This window comes from Candoia aspera, chromosome 15 (genome assembly GCF_035149785.1).
Source record: "Candoia aspera isolate rCanAsp1 chromosome 15, rCanAsp1.hap2, whole genome shotgun sequence".
Classification (NCBI taxonomy): domain Eukaryota; kingdom Metazoa; phylum Chordata; class Lepidosauria; order Squamata; family Boidae; genus Candoia; species Candoia aspera.
This window is the reverse complement of record NC_086167.1, coordinates 16,111,710-16,128,238: the sequence shown is the minus strand read 5'-3', so window position 1 is coordinate 16,128,238 and position 16,529 is coordinate 16,111,710. Positions and strand designations below refer to the sequence as shown.

At 47.9% G+C, this 16,529-nt stretch overlaps 2 protein-coding genes across 2 annotated transcripts in view; one reads left to right on the top strand and one right to left on the bottom strand.

The window, feature by feature from the left end:
• Positions 1-16,529, bottom strand: part of PTPN11 (protein tyrosine phosphatase non-receptor type 11) — a 229,606-nt gene that overhangs the window by 83,008 nt on the left and 130,069 nt on the right. The gene's annotated exons all lie outside the window — the stretch shown is intronic.
• CMKLR1 (chemerin chemokine-like receptor 1) lies at positions 12,043-14,886 on the top strand. Its single transcript, XM_063315337.1, has 2 exons — positions 12,043-12,152; positions 13,666-14,886. The coding sequence occupies exons 1-2, from the start codon at positions 12,045-12,047 to the stop codon at positions 14,743-14,745; spliced, it is 1,188 nt and encodes a 395-aa protein (XP_063171407.1). The 5' UTR covers positions 12,043-12,044; the 3' UTR covers positions 14,746-14,886.

Genomic DNA, 16,529 nt, shown 5'->3' with positions numbered 1-16,529 from the left:
TTAGTGCCTAAGCATATATAAATAGGACCCCCTCTGCGCCCCTCCCTCATAACTGGGAATCGCCATCAGATATGGTGACAATGGCAAAAACCTGGCTCTCAAAGTTTGCTCCTCGCTGGCCTCTCTGAGCCGGTGTAGGCATCAAAGCCCCTTCTAATCTTTCTCTACGTCGCCTCTTGGCACTTGGCGAAAGTGGATCCACTGTTGTGCCACAGCTGGCTTTCTTGTTTCAGCTCTCTGGCTGCAATTCCAACAAAGGCTGGTTTTAGTTACACTTCAGGAGGTAATTAAGGTAATGCAGGCTCCTTTCTGCACTCCACTTGTTTGGCAGAGGATGGAAGTTGGGGGTAATGACCTACAGATGACCCTGGGGGCACTGAATGAGGAAGGGGAGTGCAGGGGGTCGCTTTGGGCTTTTAATCTGGACTTTCTGGATGGGTCGAATCAGGAGGATTTGGGTCCAGTGGAGGCCAAATGACCTTGAAATATTGTGACCCTGGCTAGACCCTGCTTGACTGGCACTCTGTTTTATACCCCCTCCACCCTGCCAATTCAGAGATTGTGTTCAGACCTCTTCTCTGACCAAGTTAGTGGAGGAAATTAACTCTTCCTTTTGCAAAAACAGCCATCCTGGTCAGCCATGGGGTGGTGGCCATGCTTAACTCTCCCAGTAATCCCAGATTGGCTTCAAATCCTGGCCTTTGTCTGCTCAAACAAACAGATGGTGGTGGTGGTGGAGGACTACCCGTGGTGCCCTGATGGATGGAACTGGGGGGAATTCCTGTCTCTTTTCTATCTCCCACATGTCTATAAGGGGGTTAAAAGTGAAAAGGAACAGGCTGCCGGTGAAGCCTGCTTGCGTTGTGCTTCATCTCTGTTTCAGGAGCAAGAAGGCTGTTTTACTGCTGCATTGACGTTCTTCGTCCGGCTCTTATGACATGGGACAACCAGGGAGTTTATAGGTTAATGAATTAGGTTATGCTGTTCACGTAGCACATTAACCCTCCCCCTGATCCAGTTAAGCTGTGAACTGAAAAACCACCCTCTCAGGGTAACAGGAAGACGCTGTGTTTACGTTCCCGAAAAATCTAGCTTGTGATGGAATAGTTGTTGTTTATTCGTTTAGTCGCTTCCGACTCTTCGTGACTTCATGGACCAGCCCACGCCAGAGCTTCCTGTCGGTTGTCAACACCCCCAGCTCCCTCAGGGACGAGTCCGTCACCTCTAGAATATCAGTGATGGAATAGTATAGTTTTACAATTGGTTGGTTTGTCTCCCTCTAGTGGGTGAGTTGCTAATGACAAGTTTTGGTTGAACGGAGAATTGGGCCAGCAGGCCATCATTCCTTCAGGCTGTAAGAAAGGGGGCTGGAAAATCATTGCTTATTCCTGGACCAGGAACAATCTGCAAGACTTCTAATTCTTCCTATAGGAGAAATCTGGTCTGCCCACTTCAGCTGTCTGTGGCTGATGCTTTCCAAACCAGTGTTTTGAAAACCGGACTAGGACTGGCTGTTGAAATCGAAATGAAGAATGGAAGGTCCTGAGGATGCTCAGCTCCATTCACAGACTTGCCAGCTGTCCTCCACCACTGTGGAGGTTTGCACTGTTTGTGGAAGCACAGACTAGCTGAATTTACCGAGATCTGCACCACAGGCTACAACACAAAAGATAAGCCACATTTAAAACCAGCCCAGTTTTGCACAGTTTTCTGCTTTTGTGCAACTGGTTCCGAGAGATGGTTGAACCCTGCTCACCATGTTCTGTCCCACTGCAAGTACCCAATAACTGAGTTAAACCAAGTGCCTAATTTTGCTCTGAGCAGCGAGAAACAACCATCCTTTCATTAATGGAGGGTTGATCTCTCTCTGGGCAACACAACAGAACTATGTACTTTTGGATTGGAAAGAATCCGTGTTATTGCTGCTGGCAAACAAATTCTCAAACCATTTCCTTCCTGCTTCTTGGTCTTAATCCCCTTTCTTACAACAGTGCCACACAGACACACACAATAAAGATAGGATAACTAGATAGACTTCTGTTTTCTTGGGAAGCCTGTTTATTTGGGGGTCCATTTATAACATCAGATGCTCCTTCGCCTTCTTTCCTCACCCCAGCTCAGACGGTCAATAAGAGAATAATCCTGCAGCAAGCTGGACCTCAAACCAGGGTGCTTTTAATTTTCATGCTGGTCTCAGTGATTTGCAGCACATGAAAAAGGGGCAGAGCTTTGATTGTACTGTCTAGGGCGCCATCTTGACTTTTTTGACCACACTTGACTCAGAACAAGGCTTGGTCTGTGGAAATGCCACGTGCATTTGTTCTCAAGAGAAGATTTATCCGTGGTGGGGCCTGTTTTTGTTTCCCAAGATGGTCTGTCTCTTTCACTGTTTGCCTTGAGTGATCACTGGGCACAGCCATACCTCGTCGTCCAGCTTTTGACACTTATAATCGTTCCTATGTTCAGGGAAGCAGAGGGGTGGGAAATGTATTTCAGGGACCGCAGTTTGCTTGTGCTTCAAAATGTACCTACTTCTGGCTGAACTGCCTCAAGTTCACACCTGGCTTGCCTCTAATAAAATTCCCCCCAAGGTGAAGTACTGCAGTCTTTCGTTTGCAACATCTTACTTGCTGTTCTGATTTCGCCAACCCATTACATCTCCTTCTCTGGGAATATGGGAGATTCCCAGCCAGCAGCCACTTGCTGGGGAAATGGGACATTTTCTATGTCTTAGTATATATATATATGTTGATGTATAATATATTTCTCTTAAGGATGGCAAAAATAACATGCTTTCAAGCCCCCAGTGTTGAGAAAGCCACAACGCTGTTCATGCAACTCCTTGTAGCCGCAACTTTCCCAGCAGCTCCAGGTCATTGTGCTGGCCCTTACAGAAATTTATCTGGTGAAGATACGGAACTAAGGCCAAGCTGGACTTGTGATTCACATATTGCTCAAAGCACTCTTTAACCCTGACTTTTTGAAAAAGTCACGGTGAAACCGTAAAACTAGATTACAAACCACAGTGCTTGGTCATGCATAATGGACTGTAACCCAACCCCACTCCATCAGAATTTAGGGCAACGGGAAGTACCACCAGTGAGAACCAGCCAGAGAAATATTGAGCTGAATGTGGGTAGAAGGCCGGTGGCTTTATAACCAGCTCTTTTCTGTCCATTGCATCAGATTCCTCGCAGCTCAATGTGGATGGTCAGCACAATGGAAAAGAGAAGAGTGGTGGGGATTTTCCTCTGCAGAAGTTACTTTTTTATTTTTTTTATTTTGCAATGGATTAGGCAAAAGGAAATGCCAAGATTTGTGAAAGCAGGCTGAGAGAGTGATTTTTGTTCTCTCTTCACTGACGTCATTAAACCGACATCTGCTCCTAGTTTCCACTAACAGGTTCCTTGGGGTGAGTTTTCATCATGGCTTTGGCACAGCAGGAATAAAAATTTCCAGAGTGAACATGAACATGCTGTCCTCGGATTTCAGTCCAAAGACACTGGGGGAGTTAGACACGCATGAAGTGTGAGACCGGGGGAGTTGAAAACACACTGCTGTCCTCCAGCTGTGCCTTTGTGAAGACTTTCCCCAGGCGGACCCAACCACGGGCCAAAGAAAAGGGTGATGTCTTCTCCAGGGAGCTGAAGAGCAGAAGGTCTGGTTGCTCCTTGGACTTCTGACATCACCCCAGCCCCAAACTGGTCTGGGAGACTTTGGGGAGCTTCTGAAGCTGACCAAGCCTTGTGGGCCAGGGAAGGGAAGGGAAGGGAAGGGAAGGGAAGGGAAGGGAAGGGAAGGGAAGGGAAGGGGCTGTATATCCTGGGAAAGATGCCTTTCAGAGCCTTCCTAGCTCAGGAAAACCAGAGAGGACACAAACCAACCAACCAGGGGTGTCTGCAAGGTGTGGTCCAAAAAGGTCAAGATGGTAACCATATTGGTGCAATTTAAGCTTTGACTGGTTTTTATGTGCTATAGGAATACCCACAAGTCGGGGGCAGGGTAATGAGCAAACTCATTGGACCAAAGCAATATTAATATGTTGACTATTATGGTCTGCAGGATTTGCCCTCTTAAAAGTGATCTTATTTGTTGGAAGTGCAGCACAGGGCCTCATCTGTTGGTCCCATTCAACAGATGTGCTCTTTTGGGAACTGTGTCAATCGAGTGGCCTCCTTCTACCAGGTCCTTTCTACAGTATTTCAGTCACTGAAGAGTAATTTTAGTTTTTAAAATCAGTTTGCAACAATTTATACATTGTTTTTCACTGTTACCCACTTGGGGTCCCCTCTGAATAAAAGAGGGGTATCAGTTGCACAAGCAACAATAGACCGCCACCATAAAATGCCAGAATGTCACAACGGTTTGCTGAGTCAGCCTGAGGTGCCCCAGTTTGTGAGAGGAGAAGACAGAAAAAAGGAACTGGGCAGGGAGATGGGTGTCGTTTTGCTCTCAGCTGTGGGTGGTGGTGGGAAAATTCACTCTCTGCCCAGCTGCCTCCACCATGAGCTGGTTCCCATCATAAGCTGGTTTTCTCAGATTTGGTTTTACCACAGCTTCCTGTGTCTGCAAAGAACAGGCCCCGCACTCCTTTTGCACAGCAGCCACGCTTGAACAGAGAATCCAGACTGTATCTTGAGCTCACACCCTTTGCAAAAGCCATTCCTTTCCTGCCACCTGCCGAATGCCAGGCAAAGCTCAAATTAAACAGCACCAAGCAGACAAAGTACCAAGCACAGGAACTTTTTCACAGCAAATCCCAGGGCCAGCCTGCAGCCCCAGATGGAAGAAACCGTGTGTGAAAAGGCCAAGTGCCTTTCTTGTCAAATGCAGCTCAAAACGTGTCTGGGAAGCAATTAAAATAAAAGGATTGCGGTGCTTTCTCTGGAACAGAGCTCCGGAAGGAAGCTTTGTGCAATGAATTGGGAGCAGACTTCTCAACAGATTGCTGGGTTGGCTCTGCATTTCTTGGAGATCTTCATGGACAGCTGCTTGGCGGGCCCCCCTGTTCTGATTCAGCTCTGTGGCTGCGATATCTAGCCATGTGTCCTGGGCTCCTGAAGCGATGAAGGAGCCCAAAGATTCAGCTTGGGTAATAGCATCTTCTGACTTTCAACCTGCATCTTTCAGTAAATAAATAAATGCACAGCCACCAGCCACAATTCAGAGGTGTTTTAAAACGGGGCTGGACACGGTGGTATCAGTGGCTGCTCATCTGACGGCATTTGATCCCTCTGGAATTGAAGGAGGCATTTCCTCAATAGGGCACCAGCTTCCTCTCCCTCTCAGGAAGCTTCCTCGAGGTACCTGTTGGCCACAGTGTGCCAGCTGAGATGTGCCCTTGGTCTGATCCAGCTTCGGGCCTCTTTGGATATCTTTCGTAGGGGTGCCAAAGAATTCCTTACTCAGTGAAGCCTGAGTTAGTGAACTCTCTCAGGCCAGTTCAGGGCCTTGGTGTCATGTTCCAGCATGTCTTCCTGGGTCCCACCTCCAGGGCTGCAACTGGGGGGGGCAACCGGGTCATGTGCCCCAGGTGCCATGCTGGTGGGGCGCCAAAATGAGCACTGGGGGGCGCCAAAATGGGCATGGAATCCATGTTTGCCCCGGGTGACACAGACCCTAGTTGCGGCCCTGCCCACCTCAATCCCCCTTGTAGCATCAGGCAACATTTTCCTCTTCCCGTGACTGGCCCTTGTCTCTGGGGAAGCAACTGAACCCAGAATTGCCAAAGAGAGGGCTGGAGTTAAGTCTGTATGCAACGCAACCTGCATTAAAGATAAGCCTGGGAGCTTTCCCTGGATCAAAGAGACGGGAGCGTGGGAAATCTCTCCATCTGTGTGCCTAGCCGGGCAAAGCCACATCTGGGTGGCTGTTTATCTGGCAAGGCGGGGAGGGGAGTGTGAAACAACATTTTGCCTCCCTGTATCTTTCCAGCTGGCACCCAGGCTCAACATGTGTTTGGCCTGCGTCAAGAGAGGCACTGCTGGAGGCCTTTTCCAGAAGGCAGAACACGCAGGATTGAGACCATTTCACGCTGATCGGAGCACCTGGCATACCATGGAAGACCCTTGCTCTGTGCCAGGAGATCACACCCTACGTTAAATTCTTCACTCTGCGCCTGAAGGAAACACGTTAAGGCTCTCCCCTCTTCAGTTTCACGGCTTTTGTGTTTAGGGTTTCTGTGCAGACCCCAACTGAGGATGGAACAGGGTTTCAAATGCTTGTCGTTCCAATCGTGCTCCAAGGCCACTCGGGGGCAGAACTCCAGCTGTCCGAAGGAGATGGTTGCCTCGATCTAGATTAAACGCTTGGGAAGGACTGTGTTTCAACAAGCATGGAGAGGCTTGGCGGACCCCGAAGGGCAGAGCCCGTGTCTTGAAGGTAGACTGCTGGGAGAAGCTGCCAAGAGGCTCCTCTGCCTACCCAGCAGAGTAGAGGTGGGATAAGAAGACGCTGATTCTTCTGAGTGAGCGCTCCAAGTTTTTCTCATCTTCCTGCCTCAGGACAACCTCAAGCAGTTTGGGGTCTCTGGCCTGGCCCGTGTCCCTGGTCACCCTGAGTGAGTAGGAATCCTCTCTAGGCGAATAGGCGGGGAAAACCTTTCTGCCTATCAGATGAGGCGTTCTGAAGCTGCTTGGCCCCTCAGCTATAGGGCCACAGACAAAGCCCCCTTCTCAAACTCAGTGGCCACCCCTTGCTTGAGACAATGCCCAACTCTCATCTTGGGGCTGGGGTCATGAGATGACAAAAGGTAGAGGAGGTGTGTGGGGGGTGGTTGCCCCAGAAATGATTGCTACCGATAGTCAAGAAGGACTAGTAAGATTAGATCTGAGCTAATAATATCTGTATCTCACTTGCCCCACCTTTTCTTCCTGCTGCCTTTTACCCCCTTTCTTTGCATGTTGCTTCGTCTTTCCTTGCACTGTTTTCTGATGTATGCAGGTTAGCATCCAGGTTGCTGGTCTTGAAGATTGATCTGAGCAAAAACATCCGCTGGAAGTGCCATTTCCTCACCAGCCAAGTAAGATCACCTCTGTCTCCGCACAATGGGGGGCTCCAGGGAGTGTCTCTCTCTGCTGGTTGGAAGGAGGCTGCTGGGCTGTGGGGTGACTGGGGAATTACAGATGGCATCATTGCCTCCTGCGGCAAGCTAGAGGAGGTGGGGTGGAGTGCAGAGCAAGAGAAAATCCAATCCAAGCAGAGACCCCCAGGGAAGAGATGCCATTTGCCCAAGGGTGAGAATAATGCTTCTCTCCCCCACCTTCCCTCCAAGGGTCTCGAAGCCACTAGGATTCAAAATTGGCTGCCACCCAGCTCTTGGAGAGAGAGGAAGACCTTTTGCAAACTCAGCACAAATTGCTCAGTTGTCACGCAACCAAGATGCTGTGATAGGCAAGCAAGTTGGAAGTTGCACCAACTTCCCCTTCCTATCCTTGTCAGGGCAGGGATCCCTGGTCAGCCGGCCCCCTTGGATAAACCAAACCTGGTCTAGGATCTGAGCTCTGGGATGCACATAGGAAAGGGGTGGAGCTTGGATTGCACCATTGGGTTGTTATCCTGTTTTTTTTGACCCCGCTCTGCAGACTCCCCCAGTCGTTTGCATCATAAGGGAGGGATAGGAATCACAGTTGCCCATTCAGCGTGGCTCTGTTCAAGTCCTACCAGGTGTCCCAAGCTCAGTCCTGCATGCACACGCTTGGGGACCGGGGGCGAGAATTCATTAGGAGACTGGCCACTTTGGGTTGGAAGCAGAGTAAGCAGGTGGCTGTATTGCCAGACCCAGGGAAGGCCCATCTCAGTGGATGTGGGAACTCTTTCACAGCCAGATGCTAAGCAAATGGCAGCCTCAGCAGACAGGTTTTGCTCTGTGGTTCATGCAGCCTTGTTTCGTCTTGACCTCGCTCCCAGCCTGAGATTACTTCTGTTTCCCTGTTCTTCTTGCTCTGTTTCCAAACACCCAATAGCCTTGGTGTTGCACACACAAACGCTGAGTGCACAATTCTACAGGCAACCTCATCTCCCACCTAGAAAGTGGTGATTTGGCCAAGCAAACAGAGAGAACTCCATGATGATGTGCCGTGGAACCTTCCAGGAACAGCAGAGCCCTGCCCCGTTGCCCATCCTTGGTGGGGCAGAGGCAGACAAGGCAACTAGGAGAAAGGCAGCCCTGTAGCTGGGGGTCAGGGAGAAGACCTGGAGATGCCCTCTGGATGGTCTTCCTTTAGACAGAGAGAAGGTTCCAGGTTCTTCTGAATTCTGCATCGCAGCACTTCAGCCTCGGGGACAGATTCTCTTATTAAAGGCCCGTCCTTGCCCAGATTAAAGCGACAAACACCTTCACCCATGTAGTGAGTTAGCAGGGAATGAAAATGTCATTTGCATGTGACCTGCAAGTTGTTTTGACTGCGAAAGCATTCGAAATTACAGGGTATTCCCCTTCTACAGCGGAAGCCCCAGCAGCATAGCCAGGCCTAAAGGACTGGAGGGCCAGAAGATCAGGCAGGATGGGGAATCTGTCCTGCCTAGGGCCAGCCAGCAGACACAGGAGCATTGCCTAGAGCTGTCAGAGACATCTGATGCCAACTGCCGCTAGATCCTTTCTGCTGCACCTACCCCCAAACAGGGCATCCAGGGAGGTGAATAGGAGATTTGACCCCATCCTTGCAGCAACAGACAAGGGGAGGCTGAAGGGGTTCTGATGGGGCAGGACCTGAAGCGACCTAGAAGACGCAGGGAGGGCTTCTTCATGGGTTTTGCTATTCTCTTCTTTTGGTCCAAGTTGCAAATTCATCCTTTCCAGCCCTGAAACCATCCCGGAGTGGGAATTTCAGGCTCCGCAGCTCCTTCAATTTCTCCACCCACATGTCCAAGGACTTGGTGTCCCAGAAAAGTGAACTCTGCTTAGGTCACATCCTAGGAAGAGGAGGCAATTCTACAGCAGTCACTTGGTGATTTTTCTTTCTTGTTTCAAGGGTGGAGGCCCTTGGGACTTTTTCCTCTGTGACTTTTGACACTGGTCAGCCTTGAATTGTTCTGAGAGGGCCAGGAGATGTGTGGGTACATGTAAACATATTTCCTTTGATTAAGGAAGATGTTGTTGCTAAGTGTTGGAGAGACATCCTCCCTTGGGTTTGGCCACTAATGGCAGAACCTCCAAAAATGGATGGAAGTTGAAGGAGGCAATGGTTACATCCAGCTGCAAGAAGGAATGTGGCTGTCTCTGCATTTCGGAAGGGCGCTCTCCCATCAGCCATGTGTTTTAGGATGGTTGTTAGGACTACACAGATGACCAAAGCTGAAGACATCTGGCCAAGTGTCTCTTCCACATCTGCTTGTGGTTTCCATTAATCACACACCCAGCTTGCCTTCTAGCCAAACTCCAAGAAAAAGACCAGCTTACATGCTAGATCTGTCTTGTTGCTTTCTGGTCCTGATGCTGTGCCTCCCCCCCCCCACCCCCCAGCTCTGAAAGATTGGCCAGGTCATTGATGCAGGAGGAACATGTTGATACCAGCTTCTGTGGTTGGCTGCTTCAAAGGAGGTGGCTTGCAGAAGTCCGATGGGAAGCAGAGAACTTCCAAAGCCCATGGAATAATCATGTCTATAGGGATGGATTGACTGCGTGATTGGGGCCATGTGCTCAGGAAACTGAGGTGCAAGGACCTCCTGGAGAGGGGCTTTCATAGAAACATGGATGCTTTGTAGAAGAGGACTTATATCTGCTGAGGTTGCATAGGAAGACGCATGGGATAGTCTGGTGAAAGTGGAGAGGCAGTTGGTCTCAAAAGCAGGGAGCCAAGTGGAGGTCCTTGGGGGGAATGGGGTGTCCAGTGTTTGGAGATTCCATCAGCCAAATCTGTGCCCCCTCCCCAAAGATGCATTGGAGCCCAGCTGCAAGAGCTGCTAGCTAGACTCTCAAGCACCAGAAGGAAGGAGGCAACAAGACCCTAGCAGCATATTTAGGGACTTTGGAGCTGAGGAAAGTCCTCTAAACTGTTGACTGGTTCACACTTCAAGCCTTGGGGATTTTTGAACATCTCACAACTCAGTTATATCTAGGATCTGACTGTCTCACCTCTCCCTTAGAGCTCTGAGGGGGGAAATGCAGCCTGTTCTTGTAACCTACTATCGTCTGGCTTGTGCTCAAAAGAAGGGGTGCAGAGAAGGGGTCCCTGCTTGGGGCAAGAAATTGCTCCATGGGCTGCAAACAGGGTGTCACAAGAACACACCCTGAGCCCTTTCACTGGATAATACAAGCCCACTTTGGAACGGATCTCTTGGCACTGCTCTGACGGTGCCTACCAACGCCAGGGTGTCCTGCTCAAATTGATGGCACTGTATTTGAAGCTGTTCCAGAGATGTGAGGTTGGTGTGTCTTCTTTTAAAAAAAATTGAGCTTGGGGGCTGACTGTGCTGGTGGTCAGGGGCTGAGTCAGGAGGCTTCTAAATCAGGACATCCCGTTTGGGGTTTGAGAAGAAAATGTGCTGAGGTCACTGCTTGCATTGTTTTGCAGACAGAGCTAACAAAATCTCTGTGCAAGGTATTCTGGCGCTGGAGGTGGGTGGAAGTCAGAGCAGAACGAGGAGCTCTGGAAGTTCCCATCAGAGGTGAGAGCCAGGATCCCTAACCCCACGGTTCCCGCTTGCAGTGCTTTATGGGCCATTTGCTCGGCATAATGACGAGGCACAAAGACATGAAAAAAGTCTGTCCCGCCAACCCAACAAGGGCATGTTTTTAACCTCTGATATTTATTCTAAAGTCATAGGTAGGGTTTTCCCCAGACCCGTTCCACTTCGTACCTTCCGAGAAGTTCTGTTTTGCCTTCAGAAATCCCTCATTTTGAGGTGCCCATTCTCTTCTGAGCTCAAAAGCAGGGTAGGGTCTGGTCCGCCCATTAGCCTGAAGGGATACTCCATGGACATGGTTTGTCCCACAGAACCAGGAGACATAAAGTACTGGGTGGTCAGGGCCCAGCTTTCGTCTGATTTAATACCATTGCCCCACAGTATTTACCAGATGGAGCCTGACCTAGTAAATCACATTCATTTAGCAGTATTATCCATAGCCCTCAATTACTGTCCTTCGGTCTGGGGGACAGAAATTGCTTGTCATGTCTCTGAGATGTTGGAACCTCCCGTCAGTCTGGAGTTGCTCCGAGGATGAACCCATTTCCTCCCCAAATGGGCCGTTTTGGCATTCCCCAGAGCGGCGGAGCTCTTATTTAACAAGCCTCCCTGCGGCATTTCTTAATGAAGAGAATACATTGCTTTGTTGAGTAAAGATCTCAGAAGGGCTGCAGCCTGGAATCTCTCAGAGGCTGGCCAGTTTAGGATTGCTGAGGAACAAGGAAGATTCCTGATGGAATAACGAGTGAATTAGATGGGCCCACCTGGGAATTTCGTTTCTCAGGCGGGTCACAAATTGGGATATAGTAAATGGAGAAGAAAGGAAATATTGACTGGAGTAAAAGACCTCAGAGTAGGATTTTGCAGGAGGTGGCATTGAAAATGCCTAGGTAGCCCATCCACGTTGCCCTGATCTTGAAAAAGATCCTTCCGTTTTTAAAAAAAATGAGGGGGTGAAAACCTGGGAGGCAGTTCTTTCTGGAAAGAAGTCACGTGCGTCCCTAGAAAGAGCAGGACTCCATGTTGGGCCCGATCCAGAAGCTCTATTTTGCCAGCTACTCCCAAGCCTGGATCCCCTTCTGTCCCTGGGAGAGAGCCACACACCCCCTGCCCGGGGGGAAAGCTGACCCTTTATGGGTTGGCACCCCTGGGGTGATTCCAGGATGGCAGAGCCTTTTCTGCCCAATTCAGAGTCACCCAAACCACTGCACCCACCAGGACAGGGGGAAGACAAAACAAAAACAAACTTTGCTGAGGAGTTTCCTCTTTCTGAGGGTTGCCAGAGATAAAAACGCCTGCACGCAGCAAATCCAGCCCCTGCCAGCTCAAGGCAGCGGATGGAATGGTTCACTGAACAGGAACATTGCTTCCCCTCCTGAGCTGATGGTCTTCATTCTGTGGGGTCCATTCCATTATTGATGTTTGCATCGTACCCTTGGCAGAAAAGTTCCCTCATGGTCGACTCAGCTGAACTGGCCCCAGCTTCACTTTCTCCAAATTCCTTCTTCCAGCATCACTTGTGGACGGTAAGCACGTTTGGCTCAAGGACCTGCCTGAGCCCCGCTTTTTCTTGCTTCATTGGTCTGACTTTGGCAAGATTAGAGCTGCCTTGTGATTCTAGGGTTTGGGGAGTCGTCTGGAGAAATGAAGCTAACCCAGACATTATTGTGCCTGGCCGTGCGCTTTTGATTTTTAGTGGAAATGGTCCTTGGGAGCCACATTCAGGGAGAGGAGAAGAGACCATGATGGTCAAGCTGAGCAATGATTTGCAAGCTCTGGTGTCTTGGCTTCATCATATGATAGTCTAGACCGGTGTTTCTCAACCTTGGCGACTTTAAGACTTGTGGACTTCGACTCGCAGAATTCTCCAGCCAGCCACACTGGCTGGGGAATTCTGGGAGTTGAAGTCCACACGTCTTAAAGTCGCCAAGGTTGAGAAACACCGGTCTAGATGGCCAAAGAACCTTGGATCTGGAATCTCTGGAACCGTGTTCCAGTTCACCCACAGCTTTGGAAAGACATTCAGGTCAGGGTCTTGTAGAGCAGCCGATTCTAAGGCCCAGACGGATTTGCCTCGTCTTCCTTGCCCAGACCCACCGCCCATCCATTTCCTTGCCACCGAAAGTAAAACTTGGCCACGAAATGTTAACGCTGTCACTGAAATGTTTTTGCTTGCCCAGAAATCTCCAGTCCCAGCTTAAAGGTTCCCATTAGGCTCCGTTCTGCAGGACCTCCAAGGACAAGTGCTGTGCTGACAGTAAATCTGGATGCTTTGGGGTTGCGTTCCTAAGAGTGGGTCAGACTCAGCCTATTCAAGTTTTATATTCACATCCATATTGTCTTTGACAACAGTTTTGAGTATTGCAAGTGATGCCATTAGTTATCGCCATTAAAATTTCAAAGCTCACCAGGGCCTTTCTCTCAGGAAAGGATGGAAAAAAACATGTTAGCCTTCTATTTATTATGTATTAAATTATTTACGCCACTGTGCTCAGCTTGCCAAAGGATTTTCTTCTTCTTTTTTCAAATGTCAGCTAAAAGAAGCCTGCTTGTGCTTTAATATAATTTGATCCAACCCAGGCATCTGGCAGGGGTTCCACCGCTGTAAGCTTATCAGCACCGTCTCTCCTGCAAAGCATGCTGGGACATTTTCAAGGTGGCACGCTCATTTGATTTTGGAGAATGCTGTTTTTTCTCACACTGTATTAAGTCTCACCATTGCTTTCCATGCATTGGAATTGGCCTCCCTCTTCTGAAACCGCATCTCTGGGTAGGGGTGGGGCCACCCAAGGAAGAAGATGGTGGAACCTGGTCCTGGAGTGTAGAAATTAGGCTGTGCTCTTCTCTATCCTTATCAATTCGTTTTGACTTGCAACAATTGTTCTTTTGCCTGGTTGTTATTCAGCCCCTCCAGGCAATCTTAGAGGGGGATAGCTCTCACTGGCTTGCCCTGTCTGTCTCCACTCTTCTTGTCTCCTAGCCATTGTTTAAGTTGCCTTGGCACAATGTCACGTTTTTGACCAATCTGTGTTCCAACAGGTCATGGACGGGCTGGATAATTCTTCAGAATATGTTGACTACTATGAATACATTGACAACAACACTGTTAGCGTAACATATAACAAAAGACCACGCAGAGACTTCCTGACCATCGTTCAAGTCCTTGCTGTTCTCATCTACAGCATCACCTGCCTCCTAGGTCTACTGGGCAATGGTTTGGTCATCGCAATTATATTCAAGATGAAAAAATCAGTCACTACTATCTGGTTCCTCAACTTGGCAGCTGCTGACTTTCTGTTTAATGTCTTCTTGCCCTTGAACATTGCCTACACAGCCATGAACTACCACTGGGTGTTTGGCAGAGACATGTGCAAAGTCACCTCTTTACTTCTCAACTTCAACATGTACACCAGTGTGTTTTTGTTGACAACCATCAGCTTTGACCGTTGCATTTTGGTGGTTTTCCCAGTCCAATCCCAAAAACATCGGACTCCTACAGTTGCCTGGCTGTTCTGTGTCCTAATTTGGGCTATTGGTTTTTTAATGAGCTCCCCTTCCCTTATTTTTCGAGACACCGTAACTGTCCAGGACCGCATCTCTTGTTTTCACAACTTCTCCTTGTCCAGTTCTCCGAATGACACCACCCTTGGCTTTCAGAGACATAGAATGGTAACCACAGTTCGATTCCTGATGGGGTTTATCATACCAATGGTCATTATCACAGTATGCTACATTACCATAATTTTTCGGCTGAAAAGGAACCGTCTTGCCAAGTCCAAGAAGCCCTTGAGAATTATCGTTGCCATTATAACCACCTTCTTCTTATGTTGGTGTCCCTATCATACCTTCTACCTCCTGGAAACTCAGCACCACTCAGTTCCAAAGACCGTGTTGGAGACTGGACTGCCCCTTGTCACCGCCATCGCTGTGTCTAACAGCTGCATGAACCCCATCCTGTATGTCTTCATGGGCCAAGATTTCAAAAAGTTTAAGATCACCATCCTGTCCAGGCTGGCTAGTGCACTGACTGAGGACACAATCCAGTCAATCCATTCATTCACACGTAAGAGCTTCACAAAACCCAGCTCGGTAACTGAAAAAGAGTCAATGTTACTCTGAGCTTTGGGGCCTAACATGGATTACAGTCGTTTATTGGTTTCCAGCAATGACCCAAAGCCCCCGGTTGTTGTCTTGTTGGATTATTTCAACCGTTGCAGAAGGAGCGTGAACTTGGCTTGATGAATCTAAGCCAATCATGGTTATGTCTCTACACTCATAAACTACGCTCATGTTTGTTCTTACCAGAGCTTTTTGAAGGCTGTGTCGTAAACGCCTGCTCCTAACCATCTAAACAAGCTTCATGACATGGGACGGCCCAGCTGTTGAAATTCAGCCTCTAAACTCTTCACTGCATCCTGCAAGTTCTTGGCAATAAGTATATCTGAGCGACGGGAAAAACTGTGCGCCCCCATTCCCTGCCCCGAGCATGGGGAAGTTTAGGGGTGGCTGTCTTTGGACAGGGCACTGAAACCGTGGGTTTTTCTAATCATTTGTGCCTGTATGTATCTAGATGCGATTTCTCATTCTACCACCTTCCATGTGAGCAGACTTACAAGAGACAACCAGACCTGATTCTCTAACACATTTTCAGCAATACCCAATTTTCCCAGTGGAGAATTTAATTCTAGTAAAAAAAAAAAAAATCTTCCTTCTACACTATAAATCATGCTTCGGGGAATGATCCTTTCATACAGCTCTGTCCAGCAACGTTCTCTCTCTTGTTGTCTTTTCTGCCAGATTTCATAGTCCATTAATAAATCTTTTCTCTAGGAGGTGGGCTGAGCATTCTGTCTATCCAATTTCATGCACAGTTAATTTGGGAAATAATTCATTTTTCCCTCTTTTTCTTTTCACTGAATAGACCGAAGTCTGGAGTGCTGAGCAGAAGCCAACCCAGGGTTTATAGGTTGATAAGTTGGTTTTTGCTTCTCCCAAATCTAACAAAACCACTTTTGATTGTGTGTGGAAAGACATGGACTGTGTGGCCTATCCTGCAACAGGCTTCTGAAGCCTCCTTCCACCTTAACTCAAAGTGTTCTGCAGAACAATATCTCCATCTCTGAGTAGATCAACAAGGATTTCTAACCACCCGTGGTTTACAGAACAGGCAAAAAAAAAAAAGGAAGTTGTGGATAACTTGCTGTATCAGGAATGATCTCTTGCATGAAAAATATTGAAAAATTAGGCTGTTGTGTCAGGTTTTCTGCAAATGATTAATAATGAGAAAGTATGCACCCGTAATTCTTGTATGTAACATTCCTAACATGCACATGCTTCTACACATCTGTATTTAAGATATGATGGCATTATTTTTTACTCAGTATTTCTAAATATACTGGTTTTTTCCATAAGCAATTTCCCAATGTCCATCTTTTTTAAATGAAAAAATCCCAAATAGTGATATCCTGTAGCATTCTTATTGCGAAGTGGAGCATACATTAAATAAAGACACACATTTTTGTGCCATGTTTTGAGTGAAGATGTATTTGGAGAGGGATACGAATAAGGGCAGATCACACTATTTCTCTTGAAAAGAAATCTGTGTTGAATTTGACATTCTCACCTACACAAGCCTGAACTCATTCGATTTTTGCTCTATATAATCTAATATAGAGGACAGGCATTCAGACTCATAATGGAAGAAATTGATAACTTGAAAACCATTTTTGAGCAAGAATTTCTCTCTGAAGAAAAAGTTTTTAAAGCTTCTTCAGAGATAAATTCTGGTCTCCTTAATGTTAATACTTCTTTAAAATTATTTATTATTTTATTATTTACTAATTCAATTTATATGGCTGCCCATCTCAACAAGGGACTTTTTAATCTTTGTCCAGCAGGAAAGT

Coding starts and splice junctions, on each gene's coding strand:
- CMKLR1 (XM_063315337.1), top strand. CDS start 12,045: ATGTTTGCATCGTACCCTTGGCAGAAAAGTTCCCTCATGGTCGACTCA. Junction 12,153..13,665: donor TCCAGCATCACTTGTGGACG/GTAAGCACGTTT, acceptor GTGTTCCAACAG/GTCATGGACGGGCTGGATAA.